This window comes from Zeus faber, assembly GCF_960531495.2.
Source record: "Zeus faber genome assembly, chromosome: 6".
Lineage (NCBI taxonomy): Eukaryota > Metazoa > Chordata > Actinopteri > Zeiformes > Zeidae > Zeus > Zeus faber.
This window is the reverse complement of record NC_137201.1, coordinates 14,010,665-14,036,289: the sequence shown is the minus strand read 5'-3', so window position 1 is coordinate 14,036,289 and position 25,625 is coordinate 14,010,665. Positions and strand designations below refer to the sequence as shown.

The window sequence follows — 25,625 nt, the reverse complement described above, 5'->3', positions numbered from 1 at the left end:
ATGCTGCGCTTCCCTGTAAAGAAGATCCGCAAACAGTTCAAGCTGCTGCTGCTGCTGGTGCTGCTCACCTTCGCGGTGTGGTTCACCTACCTGCACATCAACCAGGGCAAGACCATCAAGCTGCACTTCAACTATGGCAAAGGTACGATACACCGAGTAGTACTGGAGGAGCCTGACAGTAGATGATGTGTGATCATGTGGTTTTTTTTTTTTTTACTTGTTTTTTTTTAAAGTAAGTTAAGCACTGATGAGGTGTCTTTTTTTTTTTTTCAGTCAAAAAAGTGCATTCTCAACACACGTCACACAATAGGCTGGAGTGAAATAAGAAAATACATCGGACAAAAATGAATACGCGTGATGAAATTGCATTTATAAAAGTGCATATACAAGTGCATATACAGGATAAAAGTGCATATACAGTACACAATAAAAATGCTGATATAAAAGCCTGTGCACACAATAAAAATGCTCAGATAAGAGTGCATATACGTGATAAAATTGCTGATAAAGCATATATATGATAAAATACATTGATAAAAGTGCGTATACATGATGAAAATGCATTGTACAAACATGCCACTCATACCGCACATATCATACAGATAAGATACATACTGTACATACATACATACATACATACATACATACATGCATTTTTAAGGCTATTACCATTTGATTTCAATTTGGAATATTATTACAATATTGAAGTCCTATACTTATGTTATGAAAAAAAAATTGGTAACTATGGTAGTCACAACATGAGATCTTGTTAAAACTGTCATAACTCTATATGTACATGTTTCCCAGCCCAGGGAATAGTATATTACTGTGCAAGAGGTAGGTATAGTGTCCGATATTTTTCAGTGGATATTAACACTTGCAGGTGGATATACTGAAAATGTAAAAAAAAAAAAAAAGGGTAAATCCAATATACAGTACATGGACATGCCTTCTCTCCTCCAGATCTGTTTTTTTCAGGCAGGGCTGGCTAAACAATTTCAGCTTGTCTTATAAGTTAACAATGGCTAGGAGCCAGGAGGTCAGCAGCGCATTAATAATGAAAGGCTTTACCTGGGATGGGGTTGCTGAGGTCTTGTCAATCACATTGGGAAAGTGCGGAGGGGGAAACACAAATGCTGTTATTGAGCGAGTTGATATCGTACTTGCATTCTCTGCACAGAGCAGGCACAGTGGAAGAAATCCTGTGATGTTGAAGCATTTGAGGAATTTACCTCGGTATCGGCCTAATAGCGATATATGGATGCCATATAGTGGTGCTGTTACCGAGCTGTTTGAGAGGTATCGCCACCAATAATGGATCTCAACTGGCTGATGGCGTACTGTCTTCTGCAGCTGTCTGTGTAAAATGATACTTGCCAATTTGCTGTCCCTGAAGTGCACAGCACACAGATAGAGAGCGAGAGAGAGAGAGAGAGAGAGAGAAGGAGGGACAAACTCCACCATATTGTTGTCTTTCATCTCAGTCATGTGGGCTTCCCCAGGGCTCAAGACAAGGTACATTGTTTTAATGACAATCCTAATGCTTATTGATTGATCGATCGATTGATTGATTGATTGATTGATTGATTGATTGATTGATGCACTCTACAGTGTCACGAGTCCGGATGAAAAAAAAAGTGATTTCTTTTCTGTCAGGGTAAATAAGAAGAGCTCAGATTGATCTCGCAACTCTTCCAGGCGAGCGAGCCCGACGTGCTCACTCTTGCTCTTGTGAAAGTGACAATAATGTACTTGTGCACGAGGTCACCCAAGGTTAGAAGTCCCCAATGAGTCTGTAATGTGGCAAAATACACACACGCACACACACACACACACACACACACACACACACACACACACACACTCCCTCATGTAATAATTAATTAGATCAAATCAGTCTAGTGCAGATCGCCGTCCCGTCTTTGTCCGTCCTTCTCGGCTTCCCGCTCCGTCGCGTATGTTTTATTACACCACATGTTGTGGGTTTTCTTTTACTCTCCACCTGTTCGTACTCCAGGGGGCAGACAGGTTTTGTTACAGGGCTTTAGTCGGAGAGACAGCAACTCCTTTCCTTTCCTTTCCATTCAGACCTTTCCGGGTCTCAGTGGTATTTGCTTTTTGTCTGGAGAAGACCCCTTTCACTCCTGACCCCAATCACAGAAAGCCGACTTCTTGTCAGGCCACGAGTTATGAAGAAATAGGGCACCGCCATCCTCCCTTTCAAGTTGCAGTGTGTGGACCCCGGCGGCCGAGACGCTGGGCTTTCTTTTCGCCTGCTGGTTTTTGTGTTTCATTTGGCTGAGGGCAGCACGTTTTGTCTTTTATTCTTTCAAATGCCGCGATCTGCGTACATTTCCACGTCTACGTCGGTGTCGCCCTCCGCCTCTGTCTGAGAGATTGTCATTCTGACCAGGCGTTCTGTGCTTCGCCTCCTCTATGGCGATCTGATAAGGGAGGGAGCAGTTCGGCTGCACTGGGTGTCTAATTGAGCGTCTTCCATTTAGCAGCCTTTTGAACAGGTCAACTCACTTAACCTCTTATGGATAACATGTCCTCTCCTGTGCCAGGCGTTCCTAAGAAAGATGTAGCCATTACCGAAATGAAACTGCGAAGTGTGTAAGTATTCATATCTGCTTGGCAGTGTTCCCTCCACACAGGGATCTTTATTGATTCGCACTAATAAGACTTGGAATGTAAGAAATATTATTCTCCCAAACATCTGCCATTGTTGAAAGATTGGCCGTACACACATCGCTTATTATAAATGGCAGTTTTTGGGTCAGCACTATGAATGAACCCCTTTGAATGAATGAATTGCTGGTAGATCTTCCTAAATTACTTCTTCTCATTTCAGTACTGTTTGGATTTCAAGATCTAAAGACCATTTTCCATTTTCCTTCTTCTGAGACCTCCAGCTAAAATCAAAACATTGAACCAACCCCAATACATACAGTATACATACAGTATTTTGGCTAAACAGATCATTAAAAAGCAAGATAAAAATATACCATATCTGAAATGAAACGGAAAAGGGCAAAAACAATGATTGAATAAGTATGATATACTGAAATTAGGATTTCAGTGCATCCTCATCCTATTTCAGTGGCTCCACTTTGTCACCAAAGCGTTGACCACAACGAAGAAGTGGAGCGTGTTTGGCAACGTGAGTGCGGTGGCTAGGTCCACCTTACCCAAGCGTGCCAACCGGAAGCTTATTAGGCCGGCGTCCAAACACACCAACGGAAGCCTTAGTGCGACTGCAGCGACGGCAGTCCAACTGGTAAACACGCTGCACTCGTACGTTCGGTACATCGGGTTGAACAGAATACCTCCACCGCTCCCCTTCTGGCGCTCTTTCCTGTAATTGAATCCAAAGAATTTCCCCCGAACGTGCCGGACCTCAAAGCACTTTTGCTTGGGTTCTTGGCAATGCCTTAGTCCCTTACCCTGCAATTTTTCGCACCAGTCATTCTTGATTCTTCCTTCATTCAGAAAATGGGTCTGGCTGCCTTATTCATTTCAACCAAGGTTGCTCAGCTCGGGCATACACCTACTGTTCGCGCAGAAAGAGAAAGTGCATTTGGGTCTTCCTTTGTGTTGGCATGTCCATGAACTGCCACAAATAAACCCTGTAACAAGTTGAGCCACGCGGAGCTGCTGTGATGAAGTAAATAAAGGAATGTCCTGAAATCACTGACACTTGTCCGTCCTTCATCACTCTTCACATCAAAGCTCATCTTTCCAAGGTAGATTTGTGAAGTATCATTTGACTATACTGTATATATTAATATTATATATGTGACCCACCGCAGCAAAACCAGACTTGTCGCGCATTTCTGAAATCACCACGAGCCGCCAAATAAGTTGAAAAAACCTTTCTATAAGGAAAATTCAAATTTTCCAGATTCGTGTTCCTTGGTGTTTTTTTTTTTAAATCTCTCAGCGTATTTTCAAAACCGAGTTTGAATTATGAATAGCAGATAAAGGTTAAACCGTGGAGTTAAATATTCCTGTTAGATTACATGGGGAAACGCAGTTCACGTACCGAGACGCTGAACAGCGCGAACGCCGATCGATCGTTTCCTTCAAAGCGACCGTCCAGGTGAAAATCATTCCTCCATATTCCATGTGATGTACACATGGAATATGGAAAATATTCCATATACATGTGAAAATGTGAAAATGTTTTGATAGAGTTCAACCTTTAAATTCTTACATGTTTTATACTCACACATGTACACCCTTTTGTGGAGGGGGTGTATACCAAGAAGAAGAAAATCTGATGTCACTTCCGTAAACAAGACGAATAGCCTTCGGTTTCACTTGTCTGTGATAACTTTCATCGCCGTGTTGTTATGGATTATGAGAAGCGGGTGGCAGAAGCTCTAAATCATATCGCGGACCTTAATCTGACCAGTGTGATAGATCCAAGTCAGTGTAAGCAGCGTGTACTGGACTTCATTTTCCGCGATGATAAGTCAGTTCTCCGACAGCGACGCTGAATCTGACACCACCCTTATCCTGTGTGGCACGGTGGCGCAGTGCATTGCATTGCACTGCTGCCTCACAGCAAGAAGGTCCTGGCTTCGATTCCTGCCTGGGGCGCTGTTAGCACTTTTGGTGCTCCGGCGGGTTATCTCCCAAATGGGAGCCTTTCTGTGTGGAGTTTGCATGTTCTCCCCGTGCTCACATGGGGTTCCCCTCAGGTCAGTAAGGACCCCCACCAAAAACATGCACACATCATCGTCTGACCAGCGATGGACACTTATCACCAGGTCCCCGGGCGCGTCCATGAATGCTGCCCGCTGCTCCTGGCTGCGCCCCTGGAGGAAGGACAAGCCAGGATGGGTTAAACGCAGAGGCCTCATTTCACCGGCCACCATCCAAAGCATGTGTGTGCGTGCGTGCATGTGTTGTGTGCTGGGTGACAATTAAAGATTGTTCTTCTGTTCTATCCCGGACTTGGAGAACATTTCAAACAGTGGATTTCAACCTGAATGTGACGATGAAAGAATATTTTCAAGAACCACCGGAGGAGACGGCCCCGTCCGTTGTTGTGACAACAGAAGAAGTTGGTGATGTGACATTGAGATTGGATTATGAACGATGCAGATTGAATGATGCAAATTATGAACAAGAGGCAATGGACAAGATTCTCAAGGTTACCTGCAAATGTAGCCTGGTGGTAAAAGAAAATGAAAAGAGGCCCCAAACAGGCTCTCAGAGTGTAGCTGGGGTAGGGTTGGGGTTAGCCCACATAATAACTCCAAGAACTTTGAAGATATTTGGCATACACACATTTATATATTAAATGGTAGCTCAGGCGATAGAGCTGGTGGTTTAGTGATCCAAAGGTTGCTGGTTCGATCCCAGGCTCCTCCTGCTAGCATGCTGTAGTGTCCTTGAGCAAGACACTTAACCCCTAATTGCTCCTGATGGCTGCGTCCGTCGGTGTTTGAACAATTGTAAGTCGCTTTGGATAAAAGCGTCCGCTAAATGTAATGTAATGTAAATGACACAAAGAGGTTGATATACAAAGACAAATATTATTGACAGACTGTACAGTTTGTTGTGTTGTCCGCACTTTTAAGCTCCTAAATATTTCCACTTTTATAAAACATGTATATTCTTACTGTTAAATAAAGGTTTTTTTTAAAAACAAAGATGTTGTGTGTCGATGACGCTGTTCAACATTCCCTCAAAACACAAGAACAATGCAGAGATTGCCCCATTCAGCAGGGTGTCAAGTGGCCGTGTGGCAAGTAGCCATGTGCCTCTGTTGGTCCTCCAACCATTTGCATTCTGGGAGCTGAAGATAAACCAAGTGTTGGGGAAACTTTGAGGGTGATTATTTCAGAAAAAACAGTTTGCTGCCCCCTCGTCATTAACAAATCATAGCTCTAAAATCTTTGCTTGATTCGCACAAGTGACACCTTGTTTGGAAGCTCTGATTCTCCACTTTTAAAGGACGTGGAAAAAAAAGTCAAACGGCACCAAAAATACCTAAATTGTGCGGTGGGTCACATATATGTAGTATATTATATCATCTATAGCAGAGGTTCCAGTGGACCAGTGAACCCGTGTTGGGCTGCGGGGCACTTTCCACCGGGCCGAGAGAAGGTGGCAGGGGTGCTGCCAAGGGGCGGCCCCGATGCAATCGCTGCCCCCGGCCCCCACTGCACTGCAAAAGTTTTGAAATATTTTTTTTCAGAAACGATCTCTTCTCCACTGTCAAAGCGACCTCAGCTGCACATCCCTGTTCGCTGTTTCTCCAAACAAAGCAAATAAAAACAGTGTGTTTTTATTGTAGATGTATTTATTTTCCTCCGTTTTATAATTGAATGAAACAAACTTGGTTATTTTACAATGTCTGTCTGCACTTCACTCTTGCAATGAAGCGAAGAGACCTTCCACTTGTCGCCATATGTGTGTGTAATCCTGCTTTTGCACAGTACATCAGTGTAATTGTGCCATTTTCTTGTGCGTGTCTGCTGTAGCTGACATTTCTCTGCGGCTGTTGAGAGGGTTTCAAACAACCGTGACACTACAAACCGCGCCCATTTTCCACCCACCCAGCGATAGCAGGAAGCCAGTTACAAAAGTTTTTATATTATATTACAACCCTATTCCAGATCTGCCCTTTAGAACTGTTCAATATGTTGTTCAAAGTTGAGTTTGGTATGTGATATGTGGTGGGCGGCAAACTCAACACGATCAGCCAAAACCTCCATCGGGTTTTTCGATTTTTGTAGCAGCCCTGACAGCTGCACTGAATTGGAGTATTTTCAACCAAAAGCAATTTAGGTAGTGGCAAATCCGGTGCCATGTGTACCTACACTTTGAAACAGCTCTAATATGATCTCCATTAAGAAGTCTGAAGAGTCGGACCCTTTCCAATGCAGCTTTTGTGTATTCACACACATTCAAATACACCACTGCACTCATGACTGAACCGGTCAGAGGTGTGTAATTGCTCGAATAACCGGATTTGTTCACGTTTAAATTTCTCAGTAGCTCCTGAAGACAGGACTTTGCCTCTCGGAAATCAAATACCTGCTCTACGTTTTAATGTCAGCTGGAGGCACAAAGGTGTAATTAAAGACTTTGCAGATTTTTGTACCCGGCCAGACCGGCCCTATTTAATCAGAATTTCAATGAGGAAGTGTGTTGGCAGGCGGCTCCCCGGCGCATATTTGATGAGGGCCACATTCATGTGGTCACCCGGTCGTACAAGGGCCTCCCTGTTTCCCCCTGCATCAACAGGTCCAGTGAGGAGGAGAAGGCTCTGGGAGAGGGCGGCTGCTGGATACAGGCGTCTATTGATTTCCACACACACATGCAAACGCAGCATATGCGTATTCACTCTAGGCCTATAGTTTTAGCATTACGGCGTGGTGCTGAGGAGGAAGTCAGAGGGAGGCGGTCTCAGGAGCCTCAACAGATTGGCCGCCTGGTTGCCCGGAGAGATAACATATGGGAGAGGTGGGATCTCGTAGTACACTCTGTCGGTGGGACATTTCTGAGCTCATGTAAAAAATAAAAAAAGATCCTTACGCATTCAACGTTCCCGAACAAGGGAGTGTCGCCCGCCCAGGCTAAAAATATCTCAAAAGGTACATCATCATAATGTTGTCATCATAACACAGAGAGAGCCCTGTGAATGGTGAGAACGCACACACACACACACACACACACACACACACACACACACACACACACACACACACACACACACGCGCACACGCATGCACGTGGGCACGCATGCATGCACACCCACTCAAACACACACACACACACACACACACACAAACGGACATACATACCACAATTATGTATAAATGGATGAAGCTGCTATATTATACGGTTGCTCCTTCTCAACGTCAGATTCCCCACACTGGCTCGCTGTCATGGTAACCATGCCTTTAGATATCACCTTTGCCTAATTTTAGCTTCTGTGTCCTCCCTCTGGTCAGCCGTACCTTCATTAGACAAACACACGCACACACATTTCCAAGCTAGAATAAATAAGCGCGGAAAACCAAGCCCGTAGCCGTAGGGCTATTTTCTTCCAAGCCGATCTCGCCGTATATGTTTGAGTTGATTTGGAGGCAGCTTTAATTCAGCAGCGTGCAGGGTGCAATCTGCAGTGGATAAGTGATTTGGGAGTGTTCGACTAGGGACGCCGGTGAACTCAGCAGGGCGGCGCAGCTTTTAAAGATCACTTCCATTTAGATCAGGCGGTTCTTCTCCTACGCCCTTTATGTGTATCATCCTATGAGAGCTGTGCGAGCAGGATAAAAATAACCTAAAGGCTTTACCACTGCAAGAAGAAGCGGTCCTGGAGGGCGGAGCAAGGAAAGTGCAACTCTGACTAAAGTTACGAGTTGATTTTTTAAACGTTGTAGCGTTGGATGGGTCCGGGTATAATGTTCCAATCAATCAAACCATCAGGCCTTTGTAGACTGGGAAATCCCATTGAAGAATAACAAAAGATATTGGCTACTGTTATACAGTATATATAATATATTATATTATAACTGATATTAAAATACAAGTATTGATTCAGATACTGTAAAATATAAGACAGCATTAAAATAAAAAATGCAATACAGAATTCATGTTGTTTAGTTAAAGTGTTTCATATGATTGTTTGTGGGTAAAAGTTATGGCTGAAGCGAAGCCAATGTGTTTTAGTGCAGTGGCCATACAAGTAAAAATCACTGTAATAGTGTAATGTGTGTTTCCTGAAACACAGACACACACACACACTCTCACAAACACACACACACACACACACACATACTCTCCTTTCCTCCCTCAATAACTGCCATAACTATGACAGGAAGAAGCCACGTGCACAATTGCTGTTCCAGTTTGCCGTCTGACGTTTATATGTTTATGCATGTTGTTTGGTTCTATGTTTATTTGTCTCACCTGTGGTGATTCTCCCCCTTGTTTATAGACCAAAACATGATAGTTCTCCAAAGAGGGGGGTTGCTGGTGGTTCTGTGTCACAAAAAACTGCGCTCTTGTCCTCCCACAGCTCGTCCACAGGACAGCGTTGTTGCAGCAGTTCTTAATGATTATAGAATGAATGAAGAGTTGCATTGCAGGTTGAGAAGTTCAACTCCGCTAAAGAATAACTCTGTCCTGGATGCAATGGCATACAAATACTCTGTGTTGTATGTATGCTCTTGGCACAGGTTAAAAAAAATAAAAATAAATAAAAAGTAAAAAGAAGAGGGCAGAGGCAGTGAGTACTGACGGTTTATTGTGGACCTGCATCTCCGGGAAACGGAGGCTGGGGTTGCTGTCAAAACGCTCGGCCATGAATCTGCCCTGAGCTTATCAGACCGACTCAGTAAATCTCTTCTCTCCCGGTAATTCCACCGCGGGGACGAAGGAGTGATGCACGTGGCATCCCCAATGGGTCTCAGATGTATCAACAGGACCAGCCCTGGAGACAATAAAGAGGAGACAACCCTTATCCTCTCCTTGTGTGCATAACATGTACATTTTCCAAACAATGTCACAGTTGGAAACACACACTCACATTATGTTCTCCTTTACGTGTGCCTGGTTTACAGTGCGACACATTGCATCTATTAACACTTGGAAATTGTCTTTCGCTTTGCTTCCCAGAAGCTCTCTCATCTTGCCTTCGGTTATTTAGCATTTTCTGTTGTCTAGCCAGTGGTCCAGTGGTTGCTCAGGCTATGGACAGAATTTATAACCGTTTGAAAATAACATACCCCCAGGACGCGTGAGACTAACATAACCCTAGAGTTTATTGTAAAGGCACTTGGGCGCTGTGCATATAAATAACAAATGTTGGAAAGAGGGACGGAAGGAAGGCATGGTGGGGGTGGGGGGTGGAGCAGAAGAGTGGGATGGAGGGGGAAAAGCGAGGAAAAGGGCAAAGAAAACCGGATCCCGGATTGTTTCAACCCGCGGGTCGATAAAATTTGTGTTGGCCCGTCTAACGAGCCACCTTAGGTGGTGCGAACTCTGCCCCCATGCAAATGAGAGCCCTGGGACGTTGCCACGGGTTCGCCGCTGGGGATTTGTTTGTGTTTGTGCAAGGCAGGGCGAGAAAAAAAGGAAAGATTAAGTGTAAAAGAGAAGGAAATATGACTGACTGAGGGAGTCTGTTTGTGAGCTTGTGTGTGCGCAGGTATGTGTGTTTCCTCCCCAATCCCTCGGCTGTCTGGACTTGAGCCCTGGTCTTTGGGCTGATCTGGGGAGGAAGCGGCTGAATGATGGCACTGTGAACCGCCAGCTCTTCGGCCAGAGAACGGGGGAGGAGGGTTGAGGGAGAATGTGGTGAGGGAGGGAGGAGAAGAAGGACATCCTTCTCTCCCAACAGGTGGTTCAGGCAGCAGGATGCATGTGGCGGCGCCTACCAATTACTACCCACTCCTGACCCTGAACAGCACATTTCCTAGGAGTCAAAAAGCTGTCGTTAGACATAAAGTTTGAAAGGTTCAGATTTCCAGAGTTTGTTTTCAGACCTTGATATTCAGGGTTCATCCTTGGTGGCGCGCTGTTTTAGTTTCCCGTGAAATCTCAGCAAAGGGTAAATTTCGTCAAATCTGTGATGGAGTCCATTCGATGGTCTTCTTGTGAAGTTCTTGTGAGTCCCGGGGGACTTTATTCCAAAGACCAGAATGTCCACCGGCATGTGAGGCTGGTGGACATTGTTGAGACATTGCTGGGCAGCCCGCACAGCAGGGAAGCGCCATCCCATGGGGTCCATCAAGCCCTAATTTGAAGCCTATTTTCATTTTCTTGACTGTTGCACAGTGTGCTCAACTCTGTGGGAAGACCGTAGGAGACTGTGACTCAGATAGGGAGCAAGAGGAAAAAAAGAGTAGGTCAACGGTTGATCATAGCGGGATTTGAGAAACAAGAAACAGTCAGAGAGATAAGTAATTAAGAAGAGAAACAGCCGGGGGGCGATTTCAACTCCTACACCGGGGCTCCACGCAGGCCAGGATTGGACCGTATCAACTCCGGTGTTTCTCGACTGTCAGTTATCCAGAGCTGGCCAGATTTAGATCTATCATCAAAGAGTGTTGTGTGCATCAAAGGTGCTCCCTGCGACTCTGAATGGAGTTTCTGGAGCGGCGGTTAATGGAAAAAGTGGCATTTCTGACTGTGCGGGCTGGCGGATGGAGGCACACAATGGACTTCGAAAAAGAGGCGCAGAACCGGAAGGTGGAGAGGGACGGGAGCCGGATCGGAGATGGAAGGAGCCTGTAAAGCTTTCAGGGCTTGCTTGTCTTATCACGCGGAAATGTCAGAAACCGATTCACGTTACCAGAGTATAATTGACGGTAACTCGGCGGATTCATTCTCTGTCTTTCTACAATTTTCGCCCTGGGCGGTAAACTCTTTCGGGCACTTTCTTCCAAATTCGCAGTGGTAAGCGCTATTGCGATTCATCGTGCGTGCGTTATGAATATTTACACATTGGTGGAATTTGTGCAGGTGAAATCTGAATAAATCTCCATCTTTGAGAGATTGCCCAGTAAAGTTTAGCAGGGGGAGAGAGAGAGAGAGAGAGAGAGAGAGAGCGAAAAAAAAGTTTGATGGCTTCCCTTCAATGACATTTTGGGGCTTCCACCCACATGTCGAGGTGGCATTTAGATAAAAAATATTCGTCAGTGTTACAGCCCTGCTGTAGGCCTGTAGTGTGTATCTCCGGGAGATAAAAACAGATCAGAATTCCCACGGCTCCTGCGCCAGGTGTGACAGCCTCCTCGCGATGATATTGTTTCATCTGTACTCGGTGCATCTCAGCCATCGCCTGTCCTGCCACGTTACCACTAACCCCCCGTGTGGTCTTTTCCGCTCGGCGTTCGGGAGGACTTTCCCTCCCGGGTTGATCAACACGGGAGCTGGGTCTGATGGAGCGTGGCTACAGGCAATGAGTGGGGATCGAACCAAACTCCGCTGTGTGTGTGTGTGTGTGTGTGTGTGTGTGTGTGTGTGTGTGTGTGTGTGTGTGTGTGTGTGTGTGTGTGTGTGTGTTCATTTTATTAAATTATTTTTTATAATTTCATTTTGCAAAAGGAAGTCTCCACTAACACATATGGATAATGTATTTATCTATGTATTATTATTGTTGTTTTTCAATTCCATTTTTGATTGCACAGCTAAAATCATAATTAAGAGCGCTGCCCCGCCCCACTGCAGGGAGGAACACATGGAAAATGAGTCACACAGCACATGATGTTTTCCCTCTCAGCTTTCCCAAATGAGTTGACTGCTTAGTTCTCGGCTCAAGGAGACTATTTCGCTATCGATGCCAAAACTTTTCTCTTCTCTCTTAAGGCTTAAAAAAACCCCCCCAAAAAAACAAAAAAACATTGCAAACTCGCTTCTCCAACTTTCAGACGCCATCACCCTTAAATCGGGTATTGTTATATTTTCGGGACGGTTTTCTTATTCGATATCATACTTGTGATTTTTCACCAAATCCCCCACCGAATTACTAATCCTCTTAAAACCTCGACAACCCATTTCTCAAAGCGATACTACTGCCACGTAAATATAGACCTGGTGAGAAGGTCTGTGAGTGATGCAGCTCTCACCTCTCGCGCTCTTAAAGGATGTCTGCCTGAGCTGCCAACCATGGTTTATTTACCTACCCACCTACTCACCTACCTACCCACCTACTCACCTACCTACCTACCTACTCACCTACCTACCTACCTACTCACCTACCTACCTACCCACCTACTCACCTACCTACCTACTCACCTACCTACCTACCCACCTACTCACCTACCTACCTACTCACCTACCTACCTACCCACCTACTCACCTACCTACCCACCTACTCACCTACCTACCTACTCACCAACCTACCCACCTACTCACCTACCTACCTACTTACCTACCTACACACCTACCCACCTACACACCCACCTACCTACCGACCTCCACACCGACCCACCTACTCACCTACCTACCTACTGTACCTAACGACCAACCAACCTACCTACACACCTACTCACCTACCTACCTACCAACACACCCACCTACCTAACTACCTACACACCTACCTACCTACACACCTACCTACCTACCTACACACCTATCTACCTACACATACCCACCTACCTACCTACCTACCTACCTACACACCTACCTACCTACACACCTACCTATCACACACACCCACCTACCTACCTACACACCCACCTACCCACCTGCCTACACACCTACTCACCTAACGAACGACCGACCGACCGACTAACCAACCAACCAACCAACCTACCTACCTGCACACCCACCTACCTACCTACCTACTTACCTACCTACCTACCGACCTACCTACCTACACACCTACTCACCTAACGACCGACCAACCAACCAACCAACCAACCTACCTACCTGCACACCCACCTACCCACCCACCTACCTACACACCTACACACCTACACACCTACCTATCTACCCACCTACCTACCTACTCACCTACCTACCTACCTACCTAGCGGACTGGAGGGGCACACTTGCCCCTCCAGTCCAGAGCCAAGCCACCAAGAGCCAAGCCACCAAGATTTAGTGGAGAGTGTGAGTGTGAGAGATCGGAGAAGCAAACTGGTCAAGCAAGGTCAGCAATATCAGCAAAAGCATCAAAGGCGATAACTTGATGGAATGCAAGTTATCTGGGGACAACTCTTAGGGCTATTGGTGCCATAACCTGCACTACATTATACAGATTTAAACCTTTACCACCGTCGTCGGGATCTGCTCGACTAATCAAGGGCGTATAAAAGCACATCTGAGAGAAAGAGCAGTACGTCTGCGTTACAGCACTTTCATCCTCTTTCAGCCCCGGAATCTACATGTTCTTTTTCTCCACTCTGGAAGCCTTTCTTCCTTTAGGATTGCTTTTACCATCACAGGAGTGACACCTTGATCACCCCAGCCCACACTTTGCCGCTACTGGTGCCAGTTGGGGTAGGCGGCTGCAAATGAGATACCTGCGAAATACAAGTTTTTCCAATCGTCCTGGATTTGACATGGAGATTCACCCGCTGCAGCGAAGCAAAATGATTCAACACTTTTATATTTCCGTCAAACACACTTCCCCGGTGGTACGAACGAGACGTTTTTATATGGCTGGAGTGACGAGGAAGGCTCCAGCAGACGATTACAATACATTTGTCCGGTGTTATTCTTTCTGACCTTGTCCCTCATTATGCATCGTTACGGTTAGAAAATACAGCAGTACAACAGTGAATTCCCTGAATATATTGTGCGGTGGGTGTAATTGCAAGACTTAAAATGTTCATTTGGAGGAAAGGTTCCTTGTTCTGCTTCGTTGAAATGTTACCAAAAAGTACACAAAAGTATGTTGCAACATATACGTTTTGTTTGGCTACAAACTATCCATCCATCTATCTATCTATCTATCTATCTATCTATCTATCTATCTATCTATCTATCTATCTATCTATCTATCTATCTATTTATCTATCAAACTACAGTATATAGATAGATAGATCATTATCAATCTAATTCAAATCTATATTTAATGCCAGTGACAATGGTCCGTGTGCAATCTTCTTTTTACCCCCATTTCCTGTCTCCCTCCACTGCTCTCTCCAATAAAGGCCAAAATAGCTGTAATAATACGTTATAATATGTAATATACAGTATATAATTAATCATATATCAATCATCATTATTAATATTATTCAATTATTCAACATTACAATTGATAACATTGGCAATAATAAACGATGAAGAATAAACAAACAGACAACAATCCTGTAGAGAAGAAACATTTTCTGCCGGCGCCCCCGGTTGTTAACCGTCTATCCGCGGTTGTAATGACAATGCTCTCATCCGTTTCAAATGATCGCGCGGTTTTCACGGCGGGATCTAAAGTCTGGCTGACCCTTTTTCCTGCGCTGTACCTGTGCGCCTGGCAGTTAACAGCCGCTCGCGGCTTTCATCTCCCCAGAAGGCAGCGCTTCACGTCCGCCCGTCTCCCCCCGTCGTAATGATCCACTTTGAGGCTGCAGCTGTGATGAACGCCCCTCTCTCTCTCCAGCCCCCTTCTCGCTGTTGTTTCCCGTCAAACGGAATCGACCGCGCTCGTTCCCTCGCTCTTTTTTTTATTATTGTTTTTAAAATTTGAAACGCCCCGTTCGTCAGATCTGAAATAAATTCTGATTTCGTCTCGGCCCAGTAAGGGGTTGGTTGTGAAAGCCGCTCGTCGCAAAATGCGACTCCTGTATCAATTCAATTTGCGGTGGAGGGGGGGGGGGCTTGTTTGTCGTTGTGTTTCACCGCAAATCGCACTGGCGGCGTCAGAGACAGTTTTCACGAGCGGTGGAAGCCGCGATAATCGATCAAAGCGGAGTTCCACGTCTTGTGTTTTCCTGCCGGCTCCTCAGATCCTCAATTTCCTTCTTCTAAGGAACATCGTCTTCTCAGATAACAAGGTATTTTTTAATGGGGCCAGTGGCTGAGGTGGTTGCGCAGGTTATCTCAGCATTGGAAGATTGACAGTTTGATCCCCAGATCCGGTGCTGGAGTGTCCTTGATCAAGACACCTATTTCCCCAGCAACCGGCTGCTCCTACAAATGTCAGATACCAGTATGGGGAAAATGCAGAGAACTCATTTCCCGGCAAGGATTAATAAAGTATACATTATTAAAGTGGAAATCCATAACATTGGGTGAACTACATTTTGCAAGTCCCCGAATTCCATTCCAAACAGCATTTTATTCATTATCTGGCTTTAACCTCGTCTCTCTTTTCTCAAAGGTTTGCCTTCTTCTGATGACTGATTTATTTTGTTTTCTTGGTCACTGGAGGCGGTGGGGACATTTTTTGTGCCCAATCTTTGCCTCCTTGCCGGTGCAGGGAGCCCTGCCCTGAAAGGTGGCAGACTCTGCCACCAACAATGTAAAACAGCACAGATGCGCACATGCTTCACGCCGACACATTGAGTGGCCGTTTCTTATGAAGCGCCAGTAAAATAATGTTATCAAACATGGGATTTTTTCCAACAACATAATCTTACGGACTACCACTTTAAGGTTCAATGTTTGCCATTTCTGCAGCCGCGTTTGGAAGCTTGCAAGCGGAAGATAGGAGGGCGTCTTCCTCTCTTTTTACTCCGGCCTTTCCTACCTGGCCATTTAACAGGCTGAAGCCGCCGATGGGTGCGGCGAATTTGCGGCGCGCTCGGCGGTGCGTCGTGACAAGACGGACGGTGTTCCGGCGCTCCTTCAGATCTCTCCTCCCCTTTACATCTCTCTCTCCCGCCTGCATTAACCTCCCTCACGTCTGCCGTTCACTCTCCGTCAGTCTCCGAGGAAGCGCAGGGTCATCGATCTTACTTCACCTGTCTACCCAAAGTTCATTGTTTTCCTGCCAACACAGTTAGTTACGACACACACACACACACACACACGCATGCACCCACGCACGCACGCACGCACGCACGCACACACACACACACACACACACACACACACACACCGGAATCAGGATCGCCATCGACAAAACAAACAAGTCCCCCTTTGTGAAAAATGGATCTGTGCCCAACTGGGTTTTATGGTTTACCACTCAAATCGGAGCGAGGTGCTCCGGTCTAACGGCTAGGTGAAGGTGGAGCGCCCGGCTGCGTCGAGTTGAATTGAATACATTAGTGTGCCGAACTGTGTTCACCTTCAGCCCCTGCGCTTTAGTTTCTTGCCCTTCTCACTCTGACGGAGCGACATGGACTGTAAGGTCTTGGTCTTGAACCTTGATGTGCAGTACATTTCTGTAAAACCGACCTTGCTTTTGTGAGCACTAAAACGAAAGGGCCTGGCCTCACTTTGTATAGAGGTGGTGGTAATGCAAGAGTCGTGACTGCAGTCGTGTTAGTGTGTCAGGGGGTCCTTCAAGAGGTTCCAGGGGGTCCATAGCCCAACGATAATTATTTCTTAAACTTCCCCATTATTTCAGTTACAGGATGTTAGCCCTGAAAAAATCATATCTAATAATAAAAACCTTCTCAGATTGGGTTCCCGGAGACCAACTCACACCAATCTAGGGTCCTTGAAATGAAAAAAGGTTGAGAATCGCTGTGTTAGTGTTAGTGCTCAGCGAAACACTGGGCTTTGATTCTTGCAGGAAGTTGCAAGAAGAAATGGAAAGCAACAATGGAAAGAAATGCTTGTTTTGTTTTTTTATGTTCCATCAAATATTCCCCACTTATTCTTGGGCGCACATAATGGCACTGAATCCTTTATTTATTGGACTCATTGGATTTGGATTTTATTTATTTATAATTACATTTCTATTTTCTATTTTATTTTATTTTATTTCATTTTATTTCGTATTATTGCATTTACATTTTTTTTAAACCACCATTTACATGTACGTATACCAGAGGTGGTGCTTGGTGAAAGACAATCCTGCCTGTCTGGTGTAATAGCGAGCAAGTGCTTGGCATGGACAGAATCTGCACCGGATCGGAGTGACTGCCTTCCATCCCTCGTCCCTCTGCTCCTCCAGCAGTCTATGTGTTTCTTCCATATTCCTTTCTTGCCCCTGTATCGCTCGGCAGCCGGAGCAGCAGCCATCGATGCTCCCACTGGGCGTCCGATGTGTCTGTAGAATGTAACACCTGCGCCCTGCTGCAGGGGACACTCCCTGGGTGGGATCCCTGCCTTGCTGGTGCCACTGACACCGACTCACACACACACACACACACACACACACACACACACATGGAGACACACACATGGAGACACACACACACACACACACACACACACACACACACACACACACACACATGCACGTACACATACGGACACACACACAATCTCAGAGACTGGTCCTCATAAGTAAAACACATGCACGCACGCACGCACGCACGCACGCACGCACGCACGCACAGACAGACAATTTTCCAGTACTTTTCAAGTTGGATCCAAAATTGCTGGGGTTTCATTATGTTTCGTTGAACACTCCACATGTCCTCCACCACGTCGCAGCGCTAGCCTCTTCTCTGTTAACGCAGTTGGACACTGGAGGTTTGGCGTGTGGACTGCAGTACAACGCAGGAAACCTGAAATCCCTGCTGAAAGGCGAGGAAAGGAGGCGTTTGATACCGACGGGGCGTCAGGACGAATCAAACTTGTACAGACGCCCAGATGGATGTGTGTGTGTGTGTGTGTGTGTGTGTGTGTGTGTGTGTGTGTGTGTGTGTGTGTGTGCGTGTGTGTGTGTGTGTGGTCGTGCATGCAGGTGCCTGTGTGTGTATTTGTGTGTGTGTGTGTGTGTGTGTGTATTTTTATACCATTATATAAATAACAACGGAAATACCCAACGCCTGTAGTAGCTTCCCACTGCTACATTGTCCTGTCAGCAGAGTGACACACATGGATGCATGTGTGTGAGTCAGCAGAGTAAGACACCACGTCCCTGAAGACACACACACACACACACACACACACACACACACACACACACACACACACACACACACACACACACACACACACACACACCTACAAAATCAAGACACTGTATATAACACCAACAACAACCAGGACAAGTTGATGTCATAGAGCTGTCACAGGGGCTCCTGCCACTTTGGGATGGACTCTTATTTACTGTAGGTGTCATGTTGAGGCAAATTAGCCGTTTACCCAAATTCTTATGTTGCAACTTTCAATGCCAATCAATGGCTCTTCTGCAATAGGCACACAAATATTACTCCCCTCTTATAAGACAATACTATAATTATTGAATAAAATTAATAAAGATATACAGTTTGTTTCGTCCCTTTTTAATGTGTTTTGCACACAACGTACTTTGAACGATAATTGTATGTATCTATGTATCACAATTCACCCTTCTTTCTTTTGACCAGAATTTGCTTTGCTTAGTACCTCAGGGCCGGACGTTCAGGCTCGTCGTCCGCAAATGTCTGGTAAATGGGAAGCAGATTGTTTCTGCTGTTTGCCGCTAGGGAAGAAAACAAGTGTTTTGAAACCGAGGAAGTATGAAGACAGAGCGTGCAGCACGCAGAGCAGAGATCGGGGTGAAACATTCATGAAGTTGAACCCGTAAAGTCCCATTCAATAGAAATGACCGCATACGCTGTCGTGTAATTTCAATGGACAGGATTGGTATGTGATGGAGATATGATCGGTCTATCTATGATGCAACTCATCTCTAGTTTTGGCAGTAAACATACACAAGCACGCCCACTTACATCCGTAACACAAAAACACCAAAAAAAAGCTCCTTTTTTTCGGGCGCACTTTCTCCGCCATCCAGCCGATCTTTTTTTCTCTTATGTTTCCCGTGCCTTTTCACTCTCTCTCCCTCCCTCCCTCCCTCTGCGGTGAGTCCTCGTGGTGTTTCCCCCTTTAGATGTTTCTGATGCACTAATTGAGATATTTGGCCCTGATTGTGTTGTCGGAGGGCAAACACATTTAGTCCGTTTTGCTGTGCAGCAGACACACACACACACACACACACACACACACACATACACACACACACACACACACACACACACACACTCACGCACGCGTGCACACTCACACTCACACACACACACACACACACACACACACACACCATTTTAATTTCTGTTTGGGCCATTTGAAAGATGGGACGTCACATTGTGTTCCAGCACAGCAAGGACATCATGTAATTAGACTGCTTTTAGTGTGCGTCCGTGTGTGTGTGTGTGTGTGTATGTGTGCGCGTGCGTGTGTGTGTGTGTGTAACACAATGACTCCTCCATGCCTGTCTGCACACCGCCTCACTTTAGTCACTAATCAGCTCCGCAGGAAAGACACAAACAGTGTCAACGACAACGTCAACAAAATTGCATGGGGGGGGGGAGGTGGCTCAGGAGGTAGAGCGGGTCGTCTAGTGATCGGAAAAGATTGCCGGTTCGATCCCTGGCTCCTCCTGGCAGCGTGCTGAAGTGCCCTGGAGCAGGACACTCAACCTCCTAACTGCTCCCCGGGCATCGCGACATGGCAGCCCCGGCGTCCGTTAGTAGGATGGTGAAACGAGAAAAGCATTCTGTTGCCCCAGTACTTGACAATTAGTTTGATCTAATCTAATGACGTTCCGCTGGAGGCGTCCCCCGGCGTAATCCTCCTTGTTTTTAACGAGCTACGGTGCCCCGTCATCTCTCACTCGCCGCTATTGTTCGGAGACCTGCTTTACAAGTTTTGGTCTTTGGGAAAACCGCCCCCCACCCTTCCCGTCGTCCAGCGTGAGACGGATTCGAACCCGCGCGCGGTCGCGGCTCGGCCCGTTGAGCACTGCCCAGATGAGCCCACCTGAGCGACCACGCTCCTCATAAGCTCCTCTCCCCGCACGGAGGCTCCTTCCTGTTGTCAAAGCCATGGCTGCCGCACCGACATCCCCCTCGTTTCGCTTCCCCCGCGGAGTGCGTCATTAACCGTCACCGACGGGGCCTAATTCGTGCCTCCACCGAAAATAATGTACTGTAACGCGATGTGCTCAGTGAAGATTCCCAAACTCGTATCATTCCCGATTTCCCCTGCTCGCCGGGCGGAGAGGAGTGGGGAAACGTGCGCTGATCGACGTGAGCGCCGGCGTTGGAGGCTTCGTTCCGCACCGCAGGCGTTCATCGGCTGCGGTTGACGCGTTCTTACCCAAAGTGTCACACGCTGTTCGTCTCCAGCTGAAAAAGCTGCCCCCTCCAGTTTGTCCGCTTTGGTTTTTGATTCCCCTTTGACAATTCAGAATGTAATTGGGCAGAGGCGACGTGCCTCGAACCCCTGCTGGGAAACGTTGGGGAGCCTTTTTTTCCACCACCAGAGACAATGATAAAGGCCATTTGGCAGAGTCTTAATATTTGTGCCTCCAAACGCTGCCGTGCTGCTTCAGGTGTCAGTGCCATTTTATCATCCGTGGAGGTCACGCAGCTTTTTGAAATTGGAGTTGTCGTTCTCAGTGTGTATTGGTTGGTGGGGCTTCTTTGCGGTTACCTCTCTCTCTCTCTCTCTCTCTCTCTCTCTCTCTCTCTCGCTCTCACTCTCTCTCTCCTTCTCTCTTTCCCCGTCTCTCCCTCCATTTCTCTTTTTAATTTCTCGAGGTCACAGAAACCTAAGACTCACAGACTGACCAGACTCAGACCAATCTGCCCAGCTCCCCCCCCTCTCTCTCTCTCTCTCTCTTTCTCTCTCTTTCTATGCGTGTGCAATGTGCACCTGTTGGAAGCATGCAGCCAGCATGCGTATTGGTGTGTATTGGTGTTTGGTTCCATCCTGTCCGGTCCTTTCCTCGCAGCCCTGATCGCCTTGGCTCTGAACTCCCATCGCTTTGGCCGGCGTTCATGGCCACACAAGCGTGATATTGAATCACACAATGGGGGAGTGAGAGAGAGAGAGAGAGAGAGAGAGAGAGAGATAGAGCTCTGACCTTGCCCTCTGAGCCCCCCGCCCCGTCCCCTGGCCCCCTTCGCTCCCGCCCACGCTGGGTGGAACGTCGCCCGAGCGCACCCAGAAGAAGGGAAGAGGTTGCGTAAACACAGCGTGATGTAACCGAGCGCCATCGGTGCCACGTCGAGGCCGCGTTTCGGTTCCAGCCACCGTTCATAACCTCTCTCCCTCTCCTCCTCACTCGTAGCTCGCTCGCCCACATATGGCTCGGTAACGCCATGTCTCAAAGCATTTTTTTTGATGTGTTGAAATCGAGGAGAAAAGGCCCCTGGTACGCCCCCACAGAAACAAAAGAGGAGTGACACCATCTTTCTGGCGGTTGGATTAGGATGGAGCTAATCCTTTCGGTGTATCTGATGCCAGGTTCCGTTTTTTTCTCTGTGGGTGTAAAATGTCTGGTTGATAATCAGGCCCGGGCGGTCAGTAAAGGCAGTCAATATGTTTGCCACGAGGACCCCGTCCCAGTTTGGGTGTTTCATTGCATTGCCCTATTGAGTGGCGCACAGCGTGGGGTCCACGGACTGGCCCAGCGGCGTGTCATCTGGAGCCTGGTTTGAGGTTAACTGAGACTGTGCGGTTTAACTCAGACTGTGCCTGAGGATTCTATTCCATCCATGTCGTAGGGATTGATTCTGCAACGCCAGGTGCAGCCAATTCGCTGCCCGGTAGGGGTGTCACGACTCCGATTCGAAATGGAAAATAGATCAAAATAAAGCAGGTCCGCGATGCTCCCTGTATTTTTGTGGGTGTATTGTCCGATACGGTCGCCATATTGGGGCGGTCAAGATCTACTGGTAAACAAATGCAGTGTGCGCTGGGGGAGGGGGGCTCCGAACCGACTTTTATGAAATTGGGTTCGGAGATGGGTGAGGAACCCTCTGGGTCTTGGAGACTGGAGTGGGGACTGCTGGTCATGGGCCGTCAAAATGAAGCAGTTTGCTGCTACTTTAATCTACGTCCTGCGGGCAACTGTGCTTGATTGACAGGAAGGCCTGGTGGCTGCCAGACTTTGTCCAATCCGATTAAAAAAAATTGAAAGGCACTGGGAAGGACTGACGTTTTTAATGCTTTTCATGCGTTTTATGTATATGCTGTACTGTGCATATGAGGACTGATAGAGTAATATACTTGTCAGTCCTAATTCATCACAAAACCAACATTTTTTTTTGTCATGAAAAAGAGGGGGACTTTGACAAGTGATGGCAAAACCTCAAGTGCTCCAGCCCTTAGGCGGCCCACTCTGCTTCTCCCTCGCTTACCGACCTTGAAAATTTAGCTTTTTGCCATTGTCTTAATCTCTACCAGCATCAAGTCATAATGCCATATCTTGTGGTTGAAATGGACAACTGGAAATGAGTTAATAATGAGTTTGGCAGCCATCTTATGAGAAGACTGAAAACAGATAATAAACCCGGGATTAGGGACGCGCCTTTTTAAAGATCCAAATTAAAGTAAGTTTCTAGAGTGACTCCAAGTGGGGCCTCTGATATTCTATTCACCGTGACAGTCTGCCGACTGTCACGGTGAAGTGCACCTTTCACGACTCCTTCATTCAATACGGCAGGCGGCGGACTTAATTAAATCCTCTTTCCGCACTCGTGGATGCCACTCTGTATCTTGCGATAACGCTGAACCAGTGTCAGCGTTCTGCTCCGTGCTGTGACCCATGGGGGTGGGGGTTACACTTTGCTTGGACAGGCTTGGGGAGAGGCGACCCGAGCGGAGCCCTCTTGCCGTACGAATATCAATATTGATATGTGATTAAACTGGATGAAATGCTTAATCTGAGGCAAAGCGCTCTCCGCTGAATACCGGTTATTGCTCATTGGTGTGACTCTCTGCAGACAATGCACGTTTCGATACTTCTTTACACTGCGCTACGCTGCACTACGCTCACTTCCGCCGTATGCGCTGGGTGAGGTAAACTTGGATGGAACCGCGTCACTTCTTTTCAGATGCATCAGAGGGACACCGCCACCCCCGCTACTGATGGTGCTGGATGGGCTGTCATGTTGATTAGGAACCCCTGTCATGACAAGGAAGGATCTATGTGCGCTCTACGTGCGTGTCATGCTCCGCATGCCGCCGCTCCCTTTCGCGGCATTTGGAATCAATAGAGGCCGGTTCCTGCACGTGGCGCTGCCTTTTTTTTTTCCCCTCTGTGTGTGCGGAGGAGCGGGTGTGCAAAATCGATGGCTTTGAACTCGGTTGCACAGCAATTGGGGATGGGGACTCGGACGGCCAAAATCCTACTCTGCAGAGAAACGCTCAGCCAAATCATCTTATGCAAGAAGAAAAATGTGTAATCTTCACAAAAAATAAGATATCTGAGGCCAATTTTTTTTTGGTGCAGGAAGCCCAATTCTTAAGGCGATAAATGCGCTAATATCAATTTAATGACTCGTGTTGAAGTGTTTCGCGTGCAGCGCTCCTCACTCAATCATGTAGATGAGTTTTCTGAGCCAAAGCAACTACTTAACCCTTAAATCCGAGGAGGAGAGGCTGCGAATTAAAGGCTACCTGGAGCCTGAGAGGGACGTGGCGAAGCGAAGCGTCGAACAGCTTCTGGTGCAAAACTGAAGACGCCCTTGACTCCTGGGCTACACAGGCTATTGAAGGTCACAGAGGCAGAAATGTCGGAATCAGGGGGGCACATGTGCACACATGGACAAAAACACACACACACATACACACACACACACACACACACACACAGACACACTGATATTGATATCATTTCCAAAGGTCATCGGCACCCCCCCCCCCCCCCCTCTCTCTCTTTGTATCATGCATCTTTGCATCATGAAAAGAACCTCTTAGACTGAGCCAGGTCGTTCAAAGACACATGGAGAGGACGGAGCCTTCTCTGTAACTTTCCTTATCTTTTGCTGAACCAAGATGAGCAGTGTAGCGAGGCTGTTGTTCCCCAATTTCTGTTGTTTTTTTCTGTGAATTTGTTTGCATGGGGTTTTACAAGAAGCAGAATGGCGCTTTTAATGGTATATTATCATACATGTAATTCAAAAACCTGATAATAAGCATGCATTGACCGTAAAGAGTGTATTCATTGACCTACCATTAATTCCTATAATTAAGGCCGACTATATGTTTGATTCTAATGAATGCTTTGTTTGACACAGCCAGTTTTGAAGAACACTCTTTGCTTAGTTCATGATTTTGAAGATTTTCCAATAATTCTCAATGAGAGAGTTTATATAATATATCGATTTCTGTGTTTGCTGAATCTATATGTAATGCAATATTTGGAGGCAAAGCAACATGGCTTCTTACACACCATACCCTTGATATGTTATAGTTTGGTAATTCATTATTAAATGGATCTACTGTAATAATTGCGGACTCAAGCATATTTTATTATCAGAAAGGACAATGACTAGAAATGGACTCGAAATAAGCTATTTTTTTTAGAAAATAGCATTATTTATTAAGGAACTGTGAGCATTTTGCCTGGTTTGTACAAAGTGGCCGTTTTAGGACTTTTGATGATTTGAAGATGATGCCATTCCTCTTACACACAAGCGAGATCGGTTTCCTTCTACACACACGCCCAGAGTCCATGCCGACCCGTTCGCACTTGCAGATCAGCGCCCGCAGATTGTCTGAGCCTTTCAGGGCTGCACAATGGGCTTGAGCGGCACGGTGAGAGCGAGAGCGGGATTAGCCGGAACCTCGGAGGTTTCACTGCAGAGCTGCTTTTGTGGCGGAGTGTGAACAGAAGCAAGGCCTGAGATCCGTCTGCCTTCCTGCGTTGTCTTCATCTGTGTTTAGAATAAGCACGGACCTTAGGGGTCTGTGTGTGTGTCTGTGTGTGTGTGTGTGTGTGTGTGTGTGTGTGTGTGTGTGTGTGTGTGTGTGTGTGTGCGCGCGCAATTGTGGAAGAAGTACTCATATCCTATGTTGAAGACAAGTATAGCAGTACTCTAGTCCTCCATTCAATAATCTACCCTCCTGAGTAATAAAACTAGCGCTGCTCTGTCGCCCATGTTGGCTCTTTCGACCTCTCCTAAACCACACTGGAGGGAGGGGTAGATTCGTAGGTTCAGAAAGTTGATGCAGTGCGCTCACGCCTAAAATTAGGACCAAATTTGCATCACTCACCTCACATAATTTGTGGGCTGGGACCGATTCCCTACTGCGAG

The 25,625-nt window shown here is 46.6% G+C and overlaps 1 protein-coding gene across 1 annotated transcript in view; it reads left to right on the top strand.

The window, feature by feature from the left end:
• b4galnt4a (beta-1,4-N-acetyl-galactosaminyl transferase 4a) overlaps positions 1–25,625 on the top strand; it is a gene marked incomplete at both ends in the record, with an annotated part of 171,415 nt that continues 145,790 nt past the window's right edge. The window contains one exon of the mRNA XM_080002304.1: positions 1–142. Coding sequence (XP_079858430.1) covers positions 1–142 — 142 coding nt within the window. The remainder of the gene's footprint in view (positions 143–25,625) is intronic.